The 18,635-nt window shown below is 39.8% G+C and overlaps 1 protein-coding gene across 10 annotated transcripts in view; it reads right to left on the bottom strand.

Moving 5' to 3' along the window:
• Positions 1 to 18,635, bottom strand: part of OLA1 (Obg like ATPase 1) — an 89,443-nt gene that overhangs the window by 6,977 nt on the left and 63,831 nt on the right. For all 10 annotated transcript variants that reach the window (XM_083469726.1, XM_083469723.1, XM_083469722.1 and 7 more), the window contains 2 exons: positions 1,861 to 2,001; positions 1,083 to 1,179 (listed from right to left, as the gene is read on the bottom strand). In XM_083469726.1, coding sequence (XP_083325852.1) covers positions 1,083 to 1,179; positions 1,861 to 2,001 — 238 coding nt within the window. The remainder of the gene's footprint in view (positions 1 to 1,082; positions 1,180 to 1,860; positions 2,002 to 18,635) is intronic.

Below are 18,635 nucleotides of genomic sequence, written 5' to 3'. Positions count from 1 at the left end.
ATACTTACAATCAGTCTTAAGATAAACCAGCTTTCAGATTTCTAGCAAAGGAAAGGCATTTCTGCTACTCTGTGAGCAAGTGTCTTTGAACACATTATCCTGAGCTATGTCAAAGTGCACCATCAAACTAAATACGCTTTTATATTTTTCAAAATGATTTAGTGTGCTTGTTGCGAAGTATCTAAATATCTGCAGCATTATTTTAATTTAAAATTTACTGAAGTTAGTCAGGCCAAACCAAATTATTATAAAAAGATATAAAAACAGTACTAATAATATCCATCACAGCAAACTGAAGCAGAAGCATGTTAATGGACAAAATATTGCATTTACTATCTTGAAGAACTTATGTTTTCATTAGATCAAAAACAGAGTTTGTAGGAACATGCATCTGAAAAGAGAGCTACCCTCTATATTAAAATATATTTACATTAAAAAAGCAAACCATTATACAGCTCAGCTTTTACTGTCCTCAGGGAATAAATTAGCCACCCTGACAGTAATCAGTTTACATCAATATACATTTTTAAGGCATATGTAAAGACTTGATATGAACACATAAAACCATCAAAATAAACTACTCCTAAATATTCAAATCTGTATTCCCCCCCAGCAGAACTGTGTACCCGCACAGAGTATAATCATGTTATATTGCTTTTATTGCTGAAAATGTAATCCGAGCAAAGCAAAAGGAGGAAAGAACCACCCGCAACCCAAACAAACTTAGCGAATACAAAATGAAAAGCAACATCAATTTCACTGCAGACAAACCCAGTCACACAGATTAAGCAAGCACAATACTGGTATGTCTTATCTCTGACCACAGGAGGAGGGTAGACAGATTCTACAGGATGAAGAAATTCAGACTATGTAATAGGCAGAATCAATTGTTACCTGCCTCAATCAATGCAGCTCCACTTTCACTGTTCAGCAGCTCACAAATAATTAAAGTTATCCTGGACAAAAACCTCATCTGTAATGACTAGCTAACCGCCACCATGACAAACTTCAAAGTCAGTGATATCAATCTGAATTCAATAGTGTGGAACTGGATATAGCTGATGAATAAGTATGAATCTTACCCTGATGGTCCATGCGCGCACTTCATCGGGGCCTGCAGTGAAAAAGTATTCTAGTTGGAGTGCTGCATACCCAGCCTTAATGATCTTTGGTAAAGCACTAAAATAAAATGGAAACAAGGCCATTCAACTTATACACAAGGAAAAAACCTAAATGCCTCAACCATTCCATTTTGGGAGGGGGGAAAGAGACTATCCATTCGAAAGATTCTGAATCTTTCTTCTCATCTCTACTTTTAAGCATACTGATAATTGTAATAAGTGCATAATAAAAGCTCTCAGATGCTATTCTGAAATGGCAGCCATAGAAATCATGCTTGATTTCTTCATAAATTTGGCAAAACGCAGAAAGGCAGCGTTTGGGTCTCCCGTTATTGGAGGACCCCAAGTCGTGAGAGCATTGTTATTTGACTAAAATTAAAACACTGAAATAATTTATTGCTGTTATTCAGAGAAACTAACAGCGACATATTCTCTCTCTCCCCCCAACCCAGCCTCCTCCCTGTGGATGACCAGAGAGTTTTGGTGATCGTTCCTTTTAAAAAATATACATAACTAATACCTATGGTATAATTAAAACACTGTACAGAGATGACAGATGACAGTTAAAAACTTAATTTAAAATAAATCTTTTCACTCTGTCTCATGGTAAAGAAAGGAGAAGATTCCCTCTTTATAATGGTAATTACTCTGTCATTTATTATTCTATCAGCGCAAGCAATTAAATTACTGCAAGGAAATAGTTGATAATAAAGTGTAGGGAAAATGAATGCTAATTAACCTTTGTGTCATGTTCTCTTCCAGATACTTCTGTTTCTCCTCAGCACTCATTTCTTGCAACTTGAGTTCCAAGGCCCCACTAAAAGGAATGACCAAGGCGCCTGGGTCATGCTTGTCCACCCACTCTTTAATTTTTATCAACCTGTAGACAAAAAAGGGCACAACATTATCTTGTAGTGCATGCATGACTGTACCACATTCATTATTATCAAGTAGCACATACATATTCATAAGAATTGCACGGTTTTATGATGCCATCTTTTTGTGTATTGCTTTCCAAGGTCAAGGCATTAACAGGCAGCAATTGCTTCAGGTGTACTCCATTAATATTTTACTGTTATCTGCTTTTATTCTCGCACATTATAATCTACATGGAACACGAACGGATTTTTAAACGGGCTCGAAATCTGGCTAGGGTTTGAAAGGGATCTCAAATTAAAGCTGCACATTCGAAATACACTTTAGGTGTGCTCCAAGCGTTGTGTCTTGCACTCAAAGAAGTCGGAGTATCCTAAGTAATATCATTTGGTTACCAAAAAAACCAACAACAACCACCAAAAAGAGCCTTAATTCCTTGCAGGCCTTCTTTTTATTACTGTTTCCAACTGCCTAGAGCAGCTACAATTTGGAACTGTAAAAATATCTGTGGATAGACCAAGCAATATCTGCATTCTGCCACGTGTATCGTATGGCTACAAATGCATTCAGGGTCTTTCTCCCAGTACTACCTACATCTCCATTAACTCTACAAGGCACATCCTTTTCACTGTACTACCCCTAAACCTCTCCCACCCCCAAATATGTTTACAAATGTCATTTAGTAATAGAAGAAACGAAAGGCCTGTCTAGTCCAGCATCTTGTTCTCACAGTGGCCAACCAGATACCTACAGAAAACCCCACAAGGACTTGGAGGGCAACAGCGCTCTCCCCACTTGTGCTTTCCAGCAACTCTACTCTCTCCATATGACCTACCAAGACCTTGAGCAAATTCCCTTCAGGTCCTTCTTCGTGTGCCTCCTCCGCAAGAGGTCCAGAGGTCTGGCAACACGAGAATGGGCCTTCTCTGCAGTGGCTCCCCATTTGTGGAACGCTCTCCCCAGGGAGATTCAGCTGATGCCTTCATTATACAGCTTTAGGCATCAGGCATAAGCGTTCCTCTTTAACCAGGCCTATGGCCGATTGACATCCGGTGCCCTTTTTAAAATATGTTGGGGAGGAGGGAATTATTGGTTTATGTTCTTGTTTCCATTGTGTATTTTGTGCCTTTATATTGCGATTTTATGTTGTGAACCACCCTGAGACCTGCAAGTATAGGACAGTATACAAATTTAATAAATAATAAATAATAATAATACTGAGAGAGTACACGCTAATAATGCAAGCAGCCTTCGATAATGTCATCCTCCATAAATCGCCTGTTAAAATCATCCAAGTTGGTGGTCAGCGCTATTATCTTGTGGCAGGTTTCGTATGAAGGAATACATCCTTTCACCTGTCCTGAATCCTCAGCTTCATTGCATGACCTCAGATTCTAGCATTTTGAGGGAGAAAAAATTGTCCACTTTCTCCACCCATGAACAATTTTATACATTTCTATCATGTCCGCCCTTCTTCTCCTCTTCTTCTAAACTAAAAAAGCCCCCAAAGAATTTCCTCACCAGAGAGCTGCTCCAGCCCCTCGACCATTTCAGCTACCCTTTCTTGCATCTTTTCCAACTCTGCAATACAATTTCTGAGTTGCAAAAAGTAGAACTGTACACAATATTTGAAGTGTGGTTGCACCATAGGATCTGCGTAACAGCATTAGGATACTGGCAGTTTAATTTTCATTTTGTTTTCCCTACTGAACTCCCAACACGGAATTTGTCTTTTTCAAAGCTGCCATACACCTGGTCAACATTCTGAATAAACCATCCACCATCTTTTTTCTACTTAGTCACTGCGGTAGCAGCAGCGCATGTGCCAGTTTTTGTAACGACCAACAATGGCAACGTTAGACTGCTTGAGCTCCCCACTACCGCTATTACCAACAAAACTGCAACAAAACATTGCAGTGTAAAATGCTCCTGTTCAGAGTTCTTACCAGTTATAGTCATGCCTTCTTCAACCATAATCCCCTCCTCAACCATTACTATTATTATTATTATTAGTAGTAGTAGTAGTAGTAGTAGTAGTAGTAATTATTGAATTTATATACCACCCTATACCCGGGCATCTTAGGGCAGTTCAGAGAATAATTAGTATTCTGTGCCAAGTGAACATTCTGTTCTCAATGGGCTGCTTTTGGGAGTGTTCCCCTCTTAGGCTTTATGTGCTAAACTAGCCCATTATTATTATTATTATTATTATTATTATTATTATTATTATCTACCCACCCTATACCTGCAGGTCTCAGGGCGGTTCACAGGATAAAATCAGAATATAAAACCACAAAAGACATAAATCAAAATAAAAACAACCCAGTAACACCCCCTGCACTTCAATATACAAAATACTTCATTATCTATGGTTACTGTCTTGCCAGATTAAACAGCAATAACCAGTATTAGTACAATAATGCATATGTGGCAAAAGAAACAAATGGCAGTAATATTTGAGTGTAACATTGATGCTAAGTTGGTTCCGTGGAATAGATTAAAACCTTGGTGATGAGGGTAAGAAACACAACATTCCTCCACAAGCAAAAATGTCAGTGTGAAAATGGCGCTTGGTTATAAACACAGACAAGATATTAGGATATCAAAAAGATGGCACTCCAGTCCAACAGGAGGAAGCTGTGAGCAAACACATTTCCACTTGAAAACCTCCCTACCGCTTACGTATAAGGCTGCTAATGGAGCACGTTATGATCACCAGAGGTACAACCGGGTGCAGAACTCTATACATGCCCATCCTTAACAGTAAACTAGGTTCAGGCACAGCCTATCCCCTGACCTACTTGCCTATACAGTGGTGAACACAATTTCTGCATGCCATCTTCTAGGCTACCACTGCTCTCTATAGGTTTTGGATGTTAACTCCATTTAGCCCCATGTGTCCAAAAAACCCCCACAACCCTTTAGGGCACTAGGTTGGGAAGGCTGATCTAGGTTGTGGAGAGAGTAATGGGCAATACAGCCTCTTGTACCACTTGTGGTTTGCCTTGGACAATGTCCAAATCCTGCCAGAAAACAAGTGATCATCAGAGGCCAGCTTAGTAAAAATTAATAGCCAGTTGACTACAGAGGAAAACAGAAGGCTTGTTGGCCTTCGGAGACAGCAGCAGAGACAACTGAGACAGCACCCTGTAAATTAATAGTTGCTAGTGGCCAAGCAGGACCCAGAGCAGGTACAGGGACATCAGAGGCCTGGAACGATGTTTCCAGCTGGTAAAAAGATTCACACTAGTAGGCTGCAGGCCCAGGCACATTATACATCACTCCATTTTCCTGGTTGGCAGTTAGCTGTGGGAAACAAGACTTTGTTCGTCTCATGTTGCTGCTGAACTCCACAGAATTCACATTAGTGGACACAGGATGCTTGTAGCATAGTACACAATCAATTCGGATGTAATTTAAATGTAGCTGTCTGAGGATTAAGACTAGATATGTGAGGGTTGTAATATTGTGGATGTTACACACACTTTGAAATATAAGGAAGCAAGCCACATACAGGCCTGAAGCGAGTTTTATTTAGATTTTTAGGCCTATTCATTTTCCAGCTCTGGACTATGGGTTTTATGCTATTTTGGTAACCTAGTTTGAAACTGTGGGCATACAAACCTTTAAATAATTCATGCAAATGTCAAAATTAAACGAAACCAAAAGTTCATCAGTTCTCATTTGTCAAAGAAAACAGCAGGAGATCAGAGCTATTCTGAGATTACGTGTACGGTGGACAAAGAATACAGAAGTTCCTTCAACAGTTTGCACACGTGTGTTACATAACGCTGTCCTTTCGTTACTTGTGCAAATGCCCAGTCCAGAGTTTTCAATGCTCTTTATATTGCATTGCTGCTTCCTCTCCAGAATATTGGAAGGACACAGTTGAGCACCAAAGACAGTTACTGAGTCATTGTTGGCATTTTAAGAATTTAACAACAGCTTTATTTTATAGGTATGACAGCTTTGGTCTATAAAATAATTGGATAGCAAAAGTTCCCACACCCGCAATTTCATAACGCCCCCTCACACGGCAATAGCCAGCCCATTCCAAGTCGAGGGTCTCACAATTCCTTTCCAGAAAGTTTGTTGTTCCCCCAGGACACTGTTTGCAGCTCTGCACAGTCTTCTTTGAGCAGCAGCCTGCACACTGTGGCGCTGCGGTGGGGAGAACTCTCTGCTGAACGTGCACACAGGGAATGTGAAGAAAGCTTTGCATGGGCTAATGGCGATGCTGCAGGCCCCAACAAGGGGGTTAAGGGTGCGGGACAGCATGGTAAGAGGTCTATACTAACTTCTATGGAGCAGCTTTCATTTCAGTTCAACATGTGTGGGGCAGCAGAATTTCATCCCAAGCTACCAGATTGCCATTCTACTAAAAAAAATTCCCTAATAATGTGCAGAGGTGTGCAAGCATTTATTTTGGGTTTGTATCAATGTGCTGTGTTTTTGGACTAATTGAGATAATGTACCATGTGACCACATCTAAAGGAAAGCACAAAACATAAAAGCAAAAAGCAGTTTTAATATATTTCTAAAATTCAATACGGGTTTTTGTTTTCTAAAAATGGTCATCATAACTAAAACTAAGAATGCTGTGGAACAAGATAAGAAATAATTACTTTGGCTAAAACACCAATTCCGAATAATAATAGTGCTACACTCATTTTAAGGGCTTTTCTGTCGAGTCCTTAGAGAGATTATTTGCATTCCTCAGGTATTCTATTGTACAATTCAGATGAATAAAGACTTACAAATCATTCCTCCACTGCCAGTGAGAGACTTTGATCCAGTGAATACACTATTGTACCTTAACTATAATTGGCAAAAAACCTGACAGTGTGTAGAGCATCACAAGCTTAATAACAAAGGAGAATATCTCAGAGTGTTGACAGATGATCTTCATAATGCAGAAGCAGAGCTGGTACATTTTAGCAATAAATGAGCATGGAGGTCTAAAGGTCTCTGAAGTGACTGACATCAGACCTGCCACTAGCTCAGTACACAAATAGGGTACTGCATCATCCTGTAAAGACAGGTTCTTTGCTTGCACATCTCACTTTTGTGACTTTCAGTGTAAAATAAAAAATAGTTTAAAAGATGCATTACAGAATACTCAAAACATTAATATAAACTAATGAAACTAAAATGGGAGGTGGCTGTCTCTAAGCAGCAATCTCTTATGTTTAGGTCAACAAAACCACCATTGTAAAGGATACTTATCCCAAGCTATGTTGATATCAAACAACACCAACATATCACCACTCTTAAGTGTAGTGTAGTCAATTGGATAGTCAAACAAGCAAAAAACTGGATAGTCAAACAGGTATTCCGTTCCATCGTATCTACTGCAGAAACCAGTTCTGGGTTTATCTAATAAGAATGACTAAATAATTAATTATTATCTAATAATAATAACTAAAAGGATTCATTGCCCAACATCATTCTTTGCACTATGAAAGAGAGCATAGCAATCGGTCAGAGAGAAGGCAAAAGGCATTTAGTTTTCCATGTATGCTACACAGTGAAGCATCACTTGCCCTGGATTGCAAGACTTGAGCCTATCCATTTGCCAAAGTGAACTTCTAGCTCTTTGGCTCCACACATCAACCCAAAAAATCTGTCAGCAAACTTCATCTAAAAATGCTAACACCACCTCTGTAATCAACTCACTTCTTCAGACACAGGTATATTATTTTCTTTTCCAGATAAATACAGCAGTTTGAATCAAAGAGGTTCTGGGAAATGCAGATAATGTAAACTTAAGAGGTCTCTTCTCAAACCTAAAGAATGTCAACTTCTCTCTCTCTCTCTCTCTCTCTCTCTCTCTCTCACACACACACACACACACACACACACACACACACACACACACTCGCTATGTTCTTCTTTGTAGTGCTTCAGTCTTTGCCTCCCTGCACAGCTGCTTTGAAGTACAGGACAAGGCAGTGCAAAATGGGGCTCTTTGAGGTTTTATGGCTTGGCACTTGAATGCTTTCAGCCACACCCAGTTCCAGACTCCTATTTCCACAATCATAAATAAAAATGTCAGAAGTAAACGAAAATAGGAAACCATGATTCCTGATGTGCTCCTAAAGTGTTTAGAAATGAAAGGAGGCACTGGGATTTGATTGTAAAATATTAGTTAAAACCTAGAATAAACTGGTTCTGAACCACTCAAAACTCTGTACACTTACAGAGGTATCTGGTTTGTTAAAGAGTCAGTGATACTATCATCCCCTCAAAGCCTTGAGTGTGCAGGGAAGCCGTGCATGTTTAGTGACATCATCAGACAGTGCCTTTTCTCACCTGCTTTTTCTGGAGTTGAGCCAGAACATATTTGCATGTCCACCCCCATCAGAAACCAGAAATCTGGCAAAAAATTCCATTAAGGTAGAATTTCGCAACATTTCTAGAAGTGCTTAGAATTAATTTCTTAGTTTTTGCCCCCTTGTCTAAGCGGCATGAGACACCCAAGAGGCAATTTTGCTCATTTACATTCATTTAATGAGTGGAAGAGATATAGGACAGAAGAGTACAATCCTTAAAAGGAGGAAAGATATATCTAATATTTGCTCAAAGGCAATCCCATAAACTAAAGCTTAATTCCTGAACAGAGTCAGTTAATGATTTTGACACATTTTCACCTATACAAATCAAATCATCCTCAAAGAAGAGAAACTACTAGCTTTGGAACAAGGCACAATGAAGTAAAATACATTATGACTACTAGATATCTGTCAGAAACTGAAAATGGATTTTCTTGCTGCACTTCTGCAGGTCTCATGAAAACACACACAAAACAGTAAAAAGCAAAGATTGGAAAGCTCTAGTCTTTGCTGCTTTTCTGCTTTATAAGGATCAAGGACAGTAAGCAGATAATTATACCATTTAGGAATCTTCTGTACTTGTGCGAGTTTCAAAGTTATGAAGTAAACATTGAAAACCTGTCTCTTCAGAGCGAAGCCTTAAATGTAGAATTTCAAAACATTTAATTTTTAAATTTAATTATGCTGCTTCAATATCTCAACAGAAATCTGGAAATAGTTTGCATTGGGGATAATGAGAAGCAAAGGGTTTCAACATGGCTGCCTAATACTTATTTACATATGCAAACACTGGTGTTTGGACAGACTCAGAAGGTATCTTAAAAGTTGTACTGATTATGCATTTTTATTTATTGTAAACCATTTTGAGAACTCCAGAAGGTAAGCAGTGTGTAAATGGAAATAATCATCATAGTATTTCTGAGTGTTCTTCAAAGGCTGCCCCATGTGAAGTACTTCACAGTAGTCCAGCTTGGATGTAAGAAGTGTATGCATGGCTGAAGCTAGGTCTACTTTCCATAGGCAGGCTGTTTTGATAGCATAAATAATAATTAATTTTCATCATAGACCTTTCTGATTCAGGATTTCCCCCATTCCCTGATGCAGTGAGCCTCCATATTGTCTTTTTGAAAAGGGGTGTAAGATTTGACAATTCCACAAAATATGGAGCTGTTTTGGGGATAGAATATATATAAGCTGCTAGGATTCTATCTAGCGTGTGGATCTTTTAAAGCCCTATGGGCCGCAACCCGACATAATGCTATCATCAGTCTCAGACGCAATGGTTTGAATATTAGCCCACTTGGCAAATCCAGCTTCTAGTTGATACACAAGTTTAGTAGTATACACCCAGCAAATCTCCCAAGAATAAAAGCAGGTGGCCACTGAACAACCCAATGGATTCCTTCACTGTATTTCTTCGAAGGTCAGCAATTAAGCTCATGTAGAAGCAACATAAACAGGCTACCCTGGCAGCAAGGCAAAGACTGTGTTATTATAGACATGTTCTTTAGTGATAATGGATTGTATCCAAAGCAACACTAAGTAACTTCTTCTGTTAGCAGAAGGATTTACGCTCTCCTCTCTCCTCCCCCAGCGGCCCTTAAATCTGTTCCCACATCCCTCCAAAGCAGATTGGGGAGGGTTTGGTGAGTTCCACTGTGCAAGCGTAAATCTTTGTGCTAACAAAACAAGTGCACTGGATGCCACTCACTGTCCATCCTTATGACTTGTTAGTTCCATATAAGCCTGCTCCATATAGTCATAGTCTTTGATATAAATATTTCTAAACAATCAAATGAATATGCTGGTTCATACATTCACCAGATTCTAGAGCTTAATTCAACATGGTGGAGCAGAATGATCTCCTTCCTTCCACCATTCAAATAACTTCCTGTGTCAACTGCAGCCTCCATATGGCTAGCCAATTCCATAAATATGTCTATCTCTCTTCCGCACCTTCTTGAGGTAGATAAACTTTGGGAATGGCATTTCCATGAAGCCTAGGAAGCGGTCACGGGAAATCATCCACGCGGTGGATTATCATGATGTACACTCCACTACCCTATTTCAGTGCCTGCTCCTGATGAATGCATGATCGCTGGCTCAATGGAATCTTAAACAGGAAGTCATGAATGTTGTTGGCATTATAGCAATTACAAGAATATTAATCAGCGAAAGGGTTGTATCATTGCAGATGAAGAGTCAGCTACAGCTATTACATTTGGGACACATACTCCTCCCAAGATCCATCTTTAGTATAAGCAAATAGTGCACCCAATTTGTTGATTTCTTTTGGTTGGATCATCCGTCCATATTTTGCGCCCACCTCCGGTACTTCTGGGTTTAAAGTACATAAATTCCAGGAGGAAGCATATTTAGAATTCTTCAATCATGCTTCCCTCCTCAATGCAACAAAGCAGACATGGTGGCGGTACCAATACTGGAGATATACTAATCCCCAGTTCACTAAAAACAAACAAATAAAAAGCTTAAGAACACTGAAAGTGTACCAGAGCAGCTCATCAGGTAATGAACTAAAGTTATGCTCACACATTCTACATCTTTTTGAATTGCAAAGGAAGAAAACAAAGATGACCCGTTCCTATACCTTTGCAGTTTGCACATTATAAACTTTGTTTGCTAATTTACCAGCAAAGGCACACGCTTGAAAGTCTTGAAGTTGATGATACACTTACTGTACAAGCAAGCAGTATAATTACATAATAGGCTGAAATAGCTTTGCAACAATATACCATTTTAAAAAAACAAAACAACAACAACCTGCTGTATAATTACTAAAATACTAGAATGGCTCTAGATGAAATTCAAGCTTATGAAGAAGAGTATACAGCAAAAAATATTTTTAAAATCTCAACATAATGCAAGTGTTGACAGTGTCTGCCTAAACACAAATTGCTAAGTACATCCACGTTTCAAATGTTTTCCCCCCTTGTTGCACTTAATTTTCCCCTTGCATATAGGTAATTGGAAGGAAAATTTATAAATGTAATGACATTTGTAAGTACAGTGGCACCTCAGGTTACAAATGCTTCAGGTTACAAACTCCACTAACCCGGAAGTAGTTGCTCCAGCTTGCGAACTTTGCCCCAGGATGAGAACGGAAATCGTGAGGTAGCGGCAGCAGCAGGAGGCCCCATTAGCGAAAGCGCTCCTCATGTTAAGAACAGTTTCGACTTAAGAACGGACCTCCGGAATGAATTAAGTTCATAACCGGAGGTACCACTGTATACACAAAGTTTAATATATAGAGAGTAAAAAGATTTCCCTTCAATTTTTTTAAAATAGTTTGTTTACAGCTACAAACATTAACAAACCATGGTTACAAACATGAAGAGTAAAAATAAGTGCTCAGACATCTTTTTATGCATTCTTATGTGTGCACATTCTTATGCATAAAAAGTGATGGGCACAAGATGGAACTCTAGAGAATCTCCATGCAAGCTGCAATGGGCCTAAGCAGCACACTCCAGAAGTGGAAGGAGAGGAACCAGTGTGTCATTGCACCTCCAATTCCCAAACCACAGAGCTGGTCCAGGAGGATGCCACGGTCAATGGGATCAAAATCCATTGAGAGTTCAAGGAAAACAGTGTGCCTAAAGTGATTTCAGGCCTGAAGCCAGGCTGAAAGGGGTCTAGGTAATCAGTTTCATCCAAGTACATCTGAAACTGCATAGCCACCACCCTCTTGAGCAACTTTCCCCAAAAGAGCATATGTGATTCAGTGAAAAATGACATACATTGAAAGGTCCGGATTCCAATACTCGCTACAAGCAGCTTTAATCATTTTACCTAGGCTTCACTGCAGCTGCATTCTGATGTCATGATGGCTCATTTTGTTGGGAACAAATCTAGGGCAAACCTTGTGTTTGTGAGCATCTCCCTCCCTTCTCCAGCATCATTATGAAGAATTCAGAAACTTTAGCTTAAGTGATTATCCACAGCTTGTCATATTGCAGTGGTACCTCTGGATGCGAACGGAGCCCCATTCGCATCCTGAAGCGAACGCAACTCGCATCTGCGCATGCGCAGGTCCCCGCTTCCATGCATGACGTCATTTTGAGCATCTGCGCATGCGGCAAAACCTGGAAGTAACGTGCTCCATTACTTCCAGGTCACTGTGGAGCGCAACCCAAAAATGCTCAACCCAAAGCCACTTCAACTCGAGGTATGACTGTATTCTACAATTAGCTGCGATTAATCTTAACTGTGGGCTACTTGGAACAAGCCAACTTCAGACCATGAGTTATCAACAAAACATACTTAAGAATAACCACAGTTTAGGTTTCAGAGATAACACTACATTATAGTTAACTGAAAACGGAAAGAAAAGTTTCTGAACAACCACACTAGAGAAGCAGCACTAAGGTTTGTTGCTGTCATGATAAACCACATAACAGCAGACTGCAACCAATGGTCAAATGTGCATGTAAGCCAATAATTGTGGCATAATAAAAGCATACTGAACATGAGCTATAGGCTGGTGTGTGCAGCTCAATCACTTCCATTTCAGTCGTCCACTGGTGTGTAAACTAACTGGACAGAGGAAAGTGTAGCCTTAAAATATGGTTTATTGTTGGATGCACAGAAAACAGCTCCTGCATAACTATGTCTTAAAGGAAAAGGTTCTTGGCCATTACATAAATTATAAACACTCATAATTATCAATTATTCGGGCAATAAAAGTGTAAACTATGAAAGATAACTTAAAACTAAATTTTCTGAATACAATACTTTAAAACACTGAATGACCTTTTGTTTCTATCATGTATAGAATTAGTCAAATTTCTGTTGTCCCTTAATAAAAGCACAGTATAAATGCTTTCTATCCCTCCAAACCGAACAGTCAGAATTACAGAAACTGAAGGTGCAATTCAATGTAGTGATTCATAGGTTCTCTAATAGAAAGATTCAGCAGTTTTCAATCAAGACCTTTATTCCTTCTCTGAATAAATGATGCCTGAAATTTTTATTCTTGTTCTAATGGAATTTCAATGGCCTTCACTGCAAATCTACTGGAAATTTTCGCATATTAAGTAGAAAAAATTAAATGATGTTAACCACATTTTAATGTGATTAAGTCTGACAGGGTCATTATTTCTGCTAATCATTCAGTTTAAAGAGCTCAAACAAAAGTTTATAACAGACAATCTTTTTAATTGTGTATTGACTGTATAAGAGAATTTAAGGCCACTAAAAATATAGATTCATTGCATTTCACATGTATAGACCCAATAATCTCTTACTCTCTTGAGGGGTGGGGGAATAAAAAAAGACTTAATGGAGTATTTACTTCTATAGTTCCTTTCCATATAATGGGGGGGGGGGTGTTTTCAGAAAGGGTATGCTTTTCAGTATTGTGTTATATTCAAGTCCTGGCTTTTTCTTTTAAACTACCACCACTTTTCTATGTTAGCTACTGTAAGAATCGCCTTGCTGAATCAAATGAAGGGTCTACTATTCGAGCACACACAACAGATAGATGTACTGAGGTAGCCAGTATGTCCTCAGCATTTTGATAACCAGGATGCCTTGCCTCTGACATAGACCTTTCATTTTTAAGCAATCATACCTAATGGCCCTGGATAGCCTTTTCCTCTATAAATTTATTTAATCCTAAAAAAAAAACCTGCTTATGATAGTGCCCATTCCCACATTCTGTGCCACTGAAACTCCTATTTTAGGTATGCATTGCATATTAACCCTGAATCCACTTGCCAACTGATTTAATCACACCATCCTTGTTCTCGATTCAGGTAGGTAGCCGTGTTGGTCTGATGCAGTCGAAATAAAAAAATTAAAAAAATTGTCTAGTAACACCTTATAGACCAACTAAGCTTGTTCTGGTGTAAGCTTTCATATGCATGCACATTTCTTCAGACACACCATAGTAGTTTTCTCGTCACACTATCCACAGTGCTATAAATATCTATTATACTCCCAATTGTCTCAACATCTTAAAACTTTTCTTCATAGCAAGTGAGCTCTGGCTATTTCAGTTGCTCTATTCTGTCCCTTCTCTGGTTTTAATTACCTATTTCTGAGACCAGCTTGCAAAATGGACATAACTCCTGAACACATCCTTCGGTAGATGAGAAAAGCCAAAACCAATACAAGCAAACAGGACAGGATTGTGCTCCGATAACTTAAGCTTGCAGTATTTAAAATATCAAATTTTCAGCAACATCAAAGTTTTATGACGACCCAAGTATAGCATCAACTGTATTACTCCTCTTTTATAAAGACTTGTCATCTACAAGTCCACTTGTAAGGGGGCTGACCTAGTGAGAAGTAACCAATTTAATATTTGCTATTAAATAATAAATTTAGTTAATAGTTCTATAAGGCCACATTTGCAGCAGGAATTCTTAGGTAAACGCAGTAAATTCCATTCACATGTTTCTCTTCCATCAGAAGGTGAAGAAACAGTCTCGTGCATGTGACTACATTATCCACACACATGCAGCAGGAGAGTGAGACCGCCCCATCTCCCATGCCCCCTAGGTCTAGGTATAAAGGAAAGCTTTTAAATATGTCAATGAGTCATATAGCTTCACAGCTGCCATCTTTTTGGGGGGAGAAGTAATGATTCAAATGTCAATATGCTATTATAGAGGTGTAGGGTTGGAAGGGACCCCAACGGTCTTGTAGTCCAATCCCCTGCAAGGCAGGAATCTCAACTAAATCATACATGACAGCTGACCACCCAACCTCTGCTTAAAAATCTCCAAGGAAGGAGGGTCTGTTCCACTGTTAAACAGCCCTTACTGCCAGAAAGTTCTTCCTAATGTTTAGCTGACCTCTCCTTTCTTATAACTTGGAATACACTGGTTCAGGTCCTATCCTCCAAAGCAGGAGAAAGAAAGTTTGCTCCATCCTCCATGTGACACCCTTTCATATATTTGAAGATAGCTATCACATCTCCTCTCAGTCTCCTTTTCACCAGGCTAAACATACCCAATTCCCTTAACCGTTCCTCATAAGGCTTGGTTTCCAGACCCTTGGCTCATCTGTCTTTCTTGGTTGCTCTCCTCTGCACATCTTCTGTAATAGAAGGTGAAGCAATGAACTAATTCAGCTACTTTACTACAGTGGAAACTCGTGTTACGGACAGGATCGGTTCCGGAGGCCCGTCAGTAACATGGAACTGACGCAAGCCAAAGTGCCACATCTGCGCACAGCGCAATTTAATGCTTCTGTGCATGCGTGAGCGGCGAACCCAAAAGCAACCTGTTCTGGTACTTCTGAGTTGCCATGGGACGCAACACAAAAACATATAACCTGAAGCGGATGCAACATGAGGTATGACTATACAGTGGTACCTCAGGTTACAGACGCTTCAGGTTACAGACTCGGCTAACCCAGAAATAGTACCTCAGGTTAAGAACTTTGCTTCAGGATGAGAACAGAAATTGTGCCCTGGCGGTGTGGCGGCAGCAGGAGGCCCCATTAGCTAAAGTGGTGCTTCAGGTTAAGAACAGTTTCAGGTTAAGAATGGACCTCCAGAACGAATTAAATACTTAACCCGAGGTACCACTGTATTTGCTGTTTAATAGACTTAACTGCCACTAGCCATTACTTGTGTCTGGTACAAATGATAAGTAATGACTAGCAAGCAAATCTTACAACAAAAAGTTACTCCCCCCCCCTCCCCGATGCTCACCTGGGTGGGAGCTTCTCCTTGCCAATACCAATTGTTTTTAATCACATCTGTTGCCCTGTGTAGTTTCCACTGAAGACTGCTGCTGAATTGCAGCCCACATGCTTCAATTTAGAAAAGGCTACCTCCGGCACGCAGTTATATGTGGCTACCACCTAAGTAGCAGGTAGAGAGAGACAAGCACGCAGAACACAAAAACATATCATCTGGCTATGAAAAGATTGCCAGGGGTGAGGTGGGGGGGGGTGGAATTCCACAGATGGCTAATATCACATATTTTTATTCCTGGTTTCAGGTGATGGTCTCTTGCATTATACAGCCATATAAAACAGTTGCTATGAAAGACTTAATGATGCAATACAGCAACTTATTACACCTACACTTTCATAAATATGCTTAGAAAAGTAATAAAACGTGAAAATTTGTAGCTCAGACAACATTATTCATCCTTATCCATCCATAGCATTCCAACAGATTCAAAACAGGATTACACATGGCTGCCTGACTACAAGCACATGCCAGTTCTCATCTTTTGCCTTCCTAGGGGGAAAAAATGGTGATAAAATGAATGAACGTACTCATTCAGGCACTGAATACACATTTAATGTATTATGCAAATTATCAAGCAATATTTCAGATTCTATCAGTGCAATACCCAAGAATGGATTCCTATAGTAGTAGTCTAGGGCTCTGGTATTGTTACTGATTTGCTATTGTGCTGAATACAGCACGACTCATTGCAGAAGTGCTGAAACCATCTTGGTCATCTTGATAGAACGTTAATATTAAAGTTACATCTACATGTTCCTACCAGCCTGATCTCCTTCCCAATCATTCTTTACACAGCTACCTGTATAATATGGATCCAGGTCCATCAATGAGACTTCATATAGTCTGGAAAGCTGAAGGAAAATAACTACACCATTCAATATTTCCAGCCCTGAAGCATATTACCAAGGCAAGGATTTGACACCCCCCCCCCAAAGCAAAGAGAAGCATGGGGAGCCAATGGCAAGCCACTGGTCAGTAATGGCTATTGTCTCACAATTCCCATGGGTCAGAGCCAATCTTTGTGTACTAGCAAACATAGTTATTGCTAGGAAATAGCATCACTACATCCCCACAGAGCCAACAGAATGATATCGCCTGCTTTGAGGTCACGTCTTCATCAGAGTCCCCTTCACCAAAGGGGATGCGGGTGGCGCTGTGGGTTAAACCATAGAGCCTAGGACCTGCCGATCAGAAGGTCGGCGGTTCGAATCTCTGTGACGGGGTGAGCTCCCGTTGCTCGGTCCCTGCTCCTGCCAACCTAGCAGTTTGAAAGCACGTCAAAGTGCAAGTAGATAAATAGGGACCACTCCGGCGGGAAGGTAAACAGGGTTTCCGTGCGCTCCTCTGGTTCGCCGGAAGTGGCTTAGTCATGTTGGCCACATGACCCAGAAGCTGTACGCCGGCTCCCTCGGCCAATAAAGCGAGATAAGCGCCACAACCCCAGAGTCGGTCACGACTGGACCTAGTGGTCAGGGGTCCCTTTACCTTTACTTCATCAAAGACAGAAGAAAACAGTGATAGCTGACTTTATGAAACTGCTCTCTTCTAAAGGTTCTTTCTCTGGTGACAACAGCATCATAGGAACTGCTACAGAGCAGCTCCAACCACTACCAATATTGTTTCCCATTTCTGTCAGGAGCAACTGTAAAGTGTGAGAAGCCACAATCTGCACTTCTCCCATATAGCTTCCCGTGTTACTTGAGCAGCACAGGAAGAAGGTGCATGGCAGTGATCCCATACCCCAAATGTAAAATGAGAAGGGACTTTAAGCGACACTTGCTGATATTGCAACACTCACAATCTGGTAGGATTTCAATTAACAGAAGAGTGGACTTCTTTGAACGTAGGAGGCAACGGACTGCATAATGTTATGCCTCTGATGCTCATAATCCTCTTCAACCAGGAAATGTATTTTAATGCAAACACACATATTCAGGAAGGCTGCAAAATATGATCAATGTTTGCATTCTAGTTAAACGTAGCCAGAATGAAACTGATATTTTCTTTTATCTATTATAAGATCAAGACATGTGCATAACAAGGACCACTAAAACTAATCATATACCATTGGTTTTTGTATGGAAATTTATGGTTGATTTTTATTTATTTTATTTGTCTGTTAAAACACCTTTCTGATGAACTGTACAAGAACCTTCCTCAATTCAGTAATGTATTTAAAGTTACGGTAGAGATACAAGTTGCATTCAGTCTCATTGTGCTCAACAGAGCCTATTCTCTAGAGTATAGCATAAGGCTAACACCTTGTGCACTTTCCACATAACACTAAACTATGGTTTAACGTAACATGACAGTGTCTCAAGGTTACAAAGATTGGAAACTTTTGCTTGGTTACTTGTTCTATGCAAACCCAGACCAAATGTGCTTAGTGTTAACTATGATTTAGGAAACAAGCTAACTTAAAGCATGGTTTAGGATCTCAGCTAGCTTTCATAAACCATGACAGCACTTTAAAAAATGTTATTTATTTTCAGAATATAAATACATCAACAACAAAAACCAAAAGTATAACAAGAGTTGGGCCTTCGATTCAATACAATGATCAATTACAAAGAGACC

The sequence above is a fragment of the Podarcis liolepis genome (genome assembly GCF_965112155.1).
Source record: "Podarcis liolepis genome assembly, chromosome: 1".
In the NCBI taxonomy this organism is placed as follows: Eukaryota; Metazoa; Chordata; class Lepidosauria; order Squamata; family Lacertidae; genus Podarcis; species Podarcis liolepis.
This window is presented reverse-complemented; position numbering and strand designations above follow the sequence as displayed.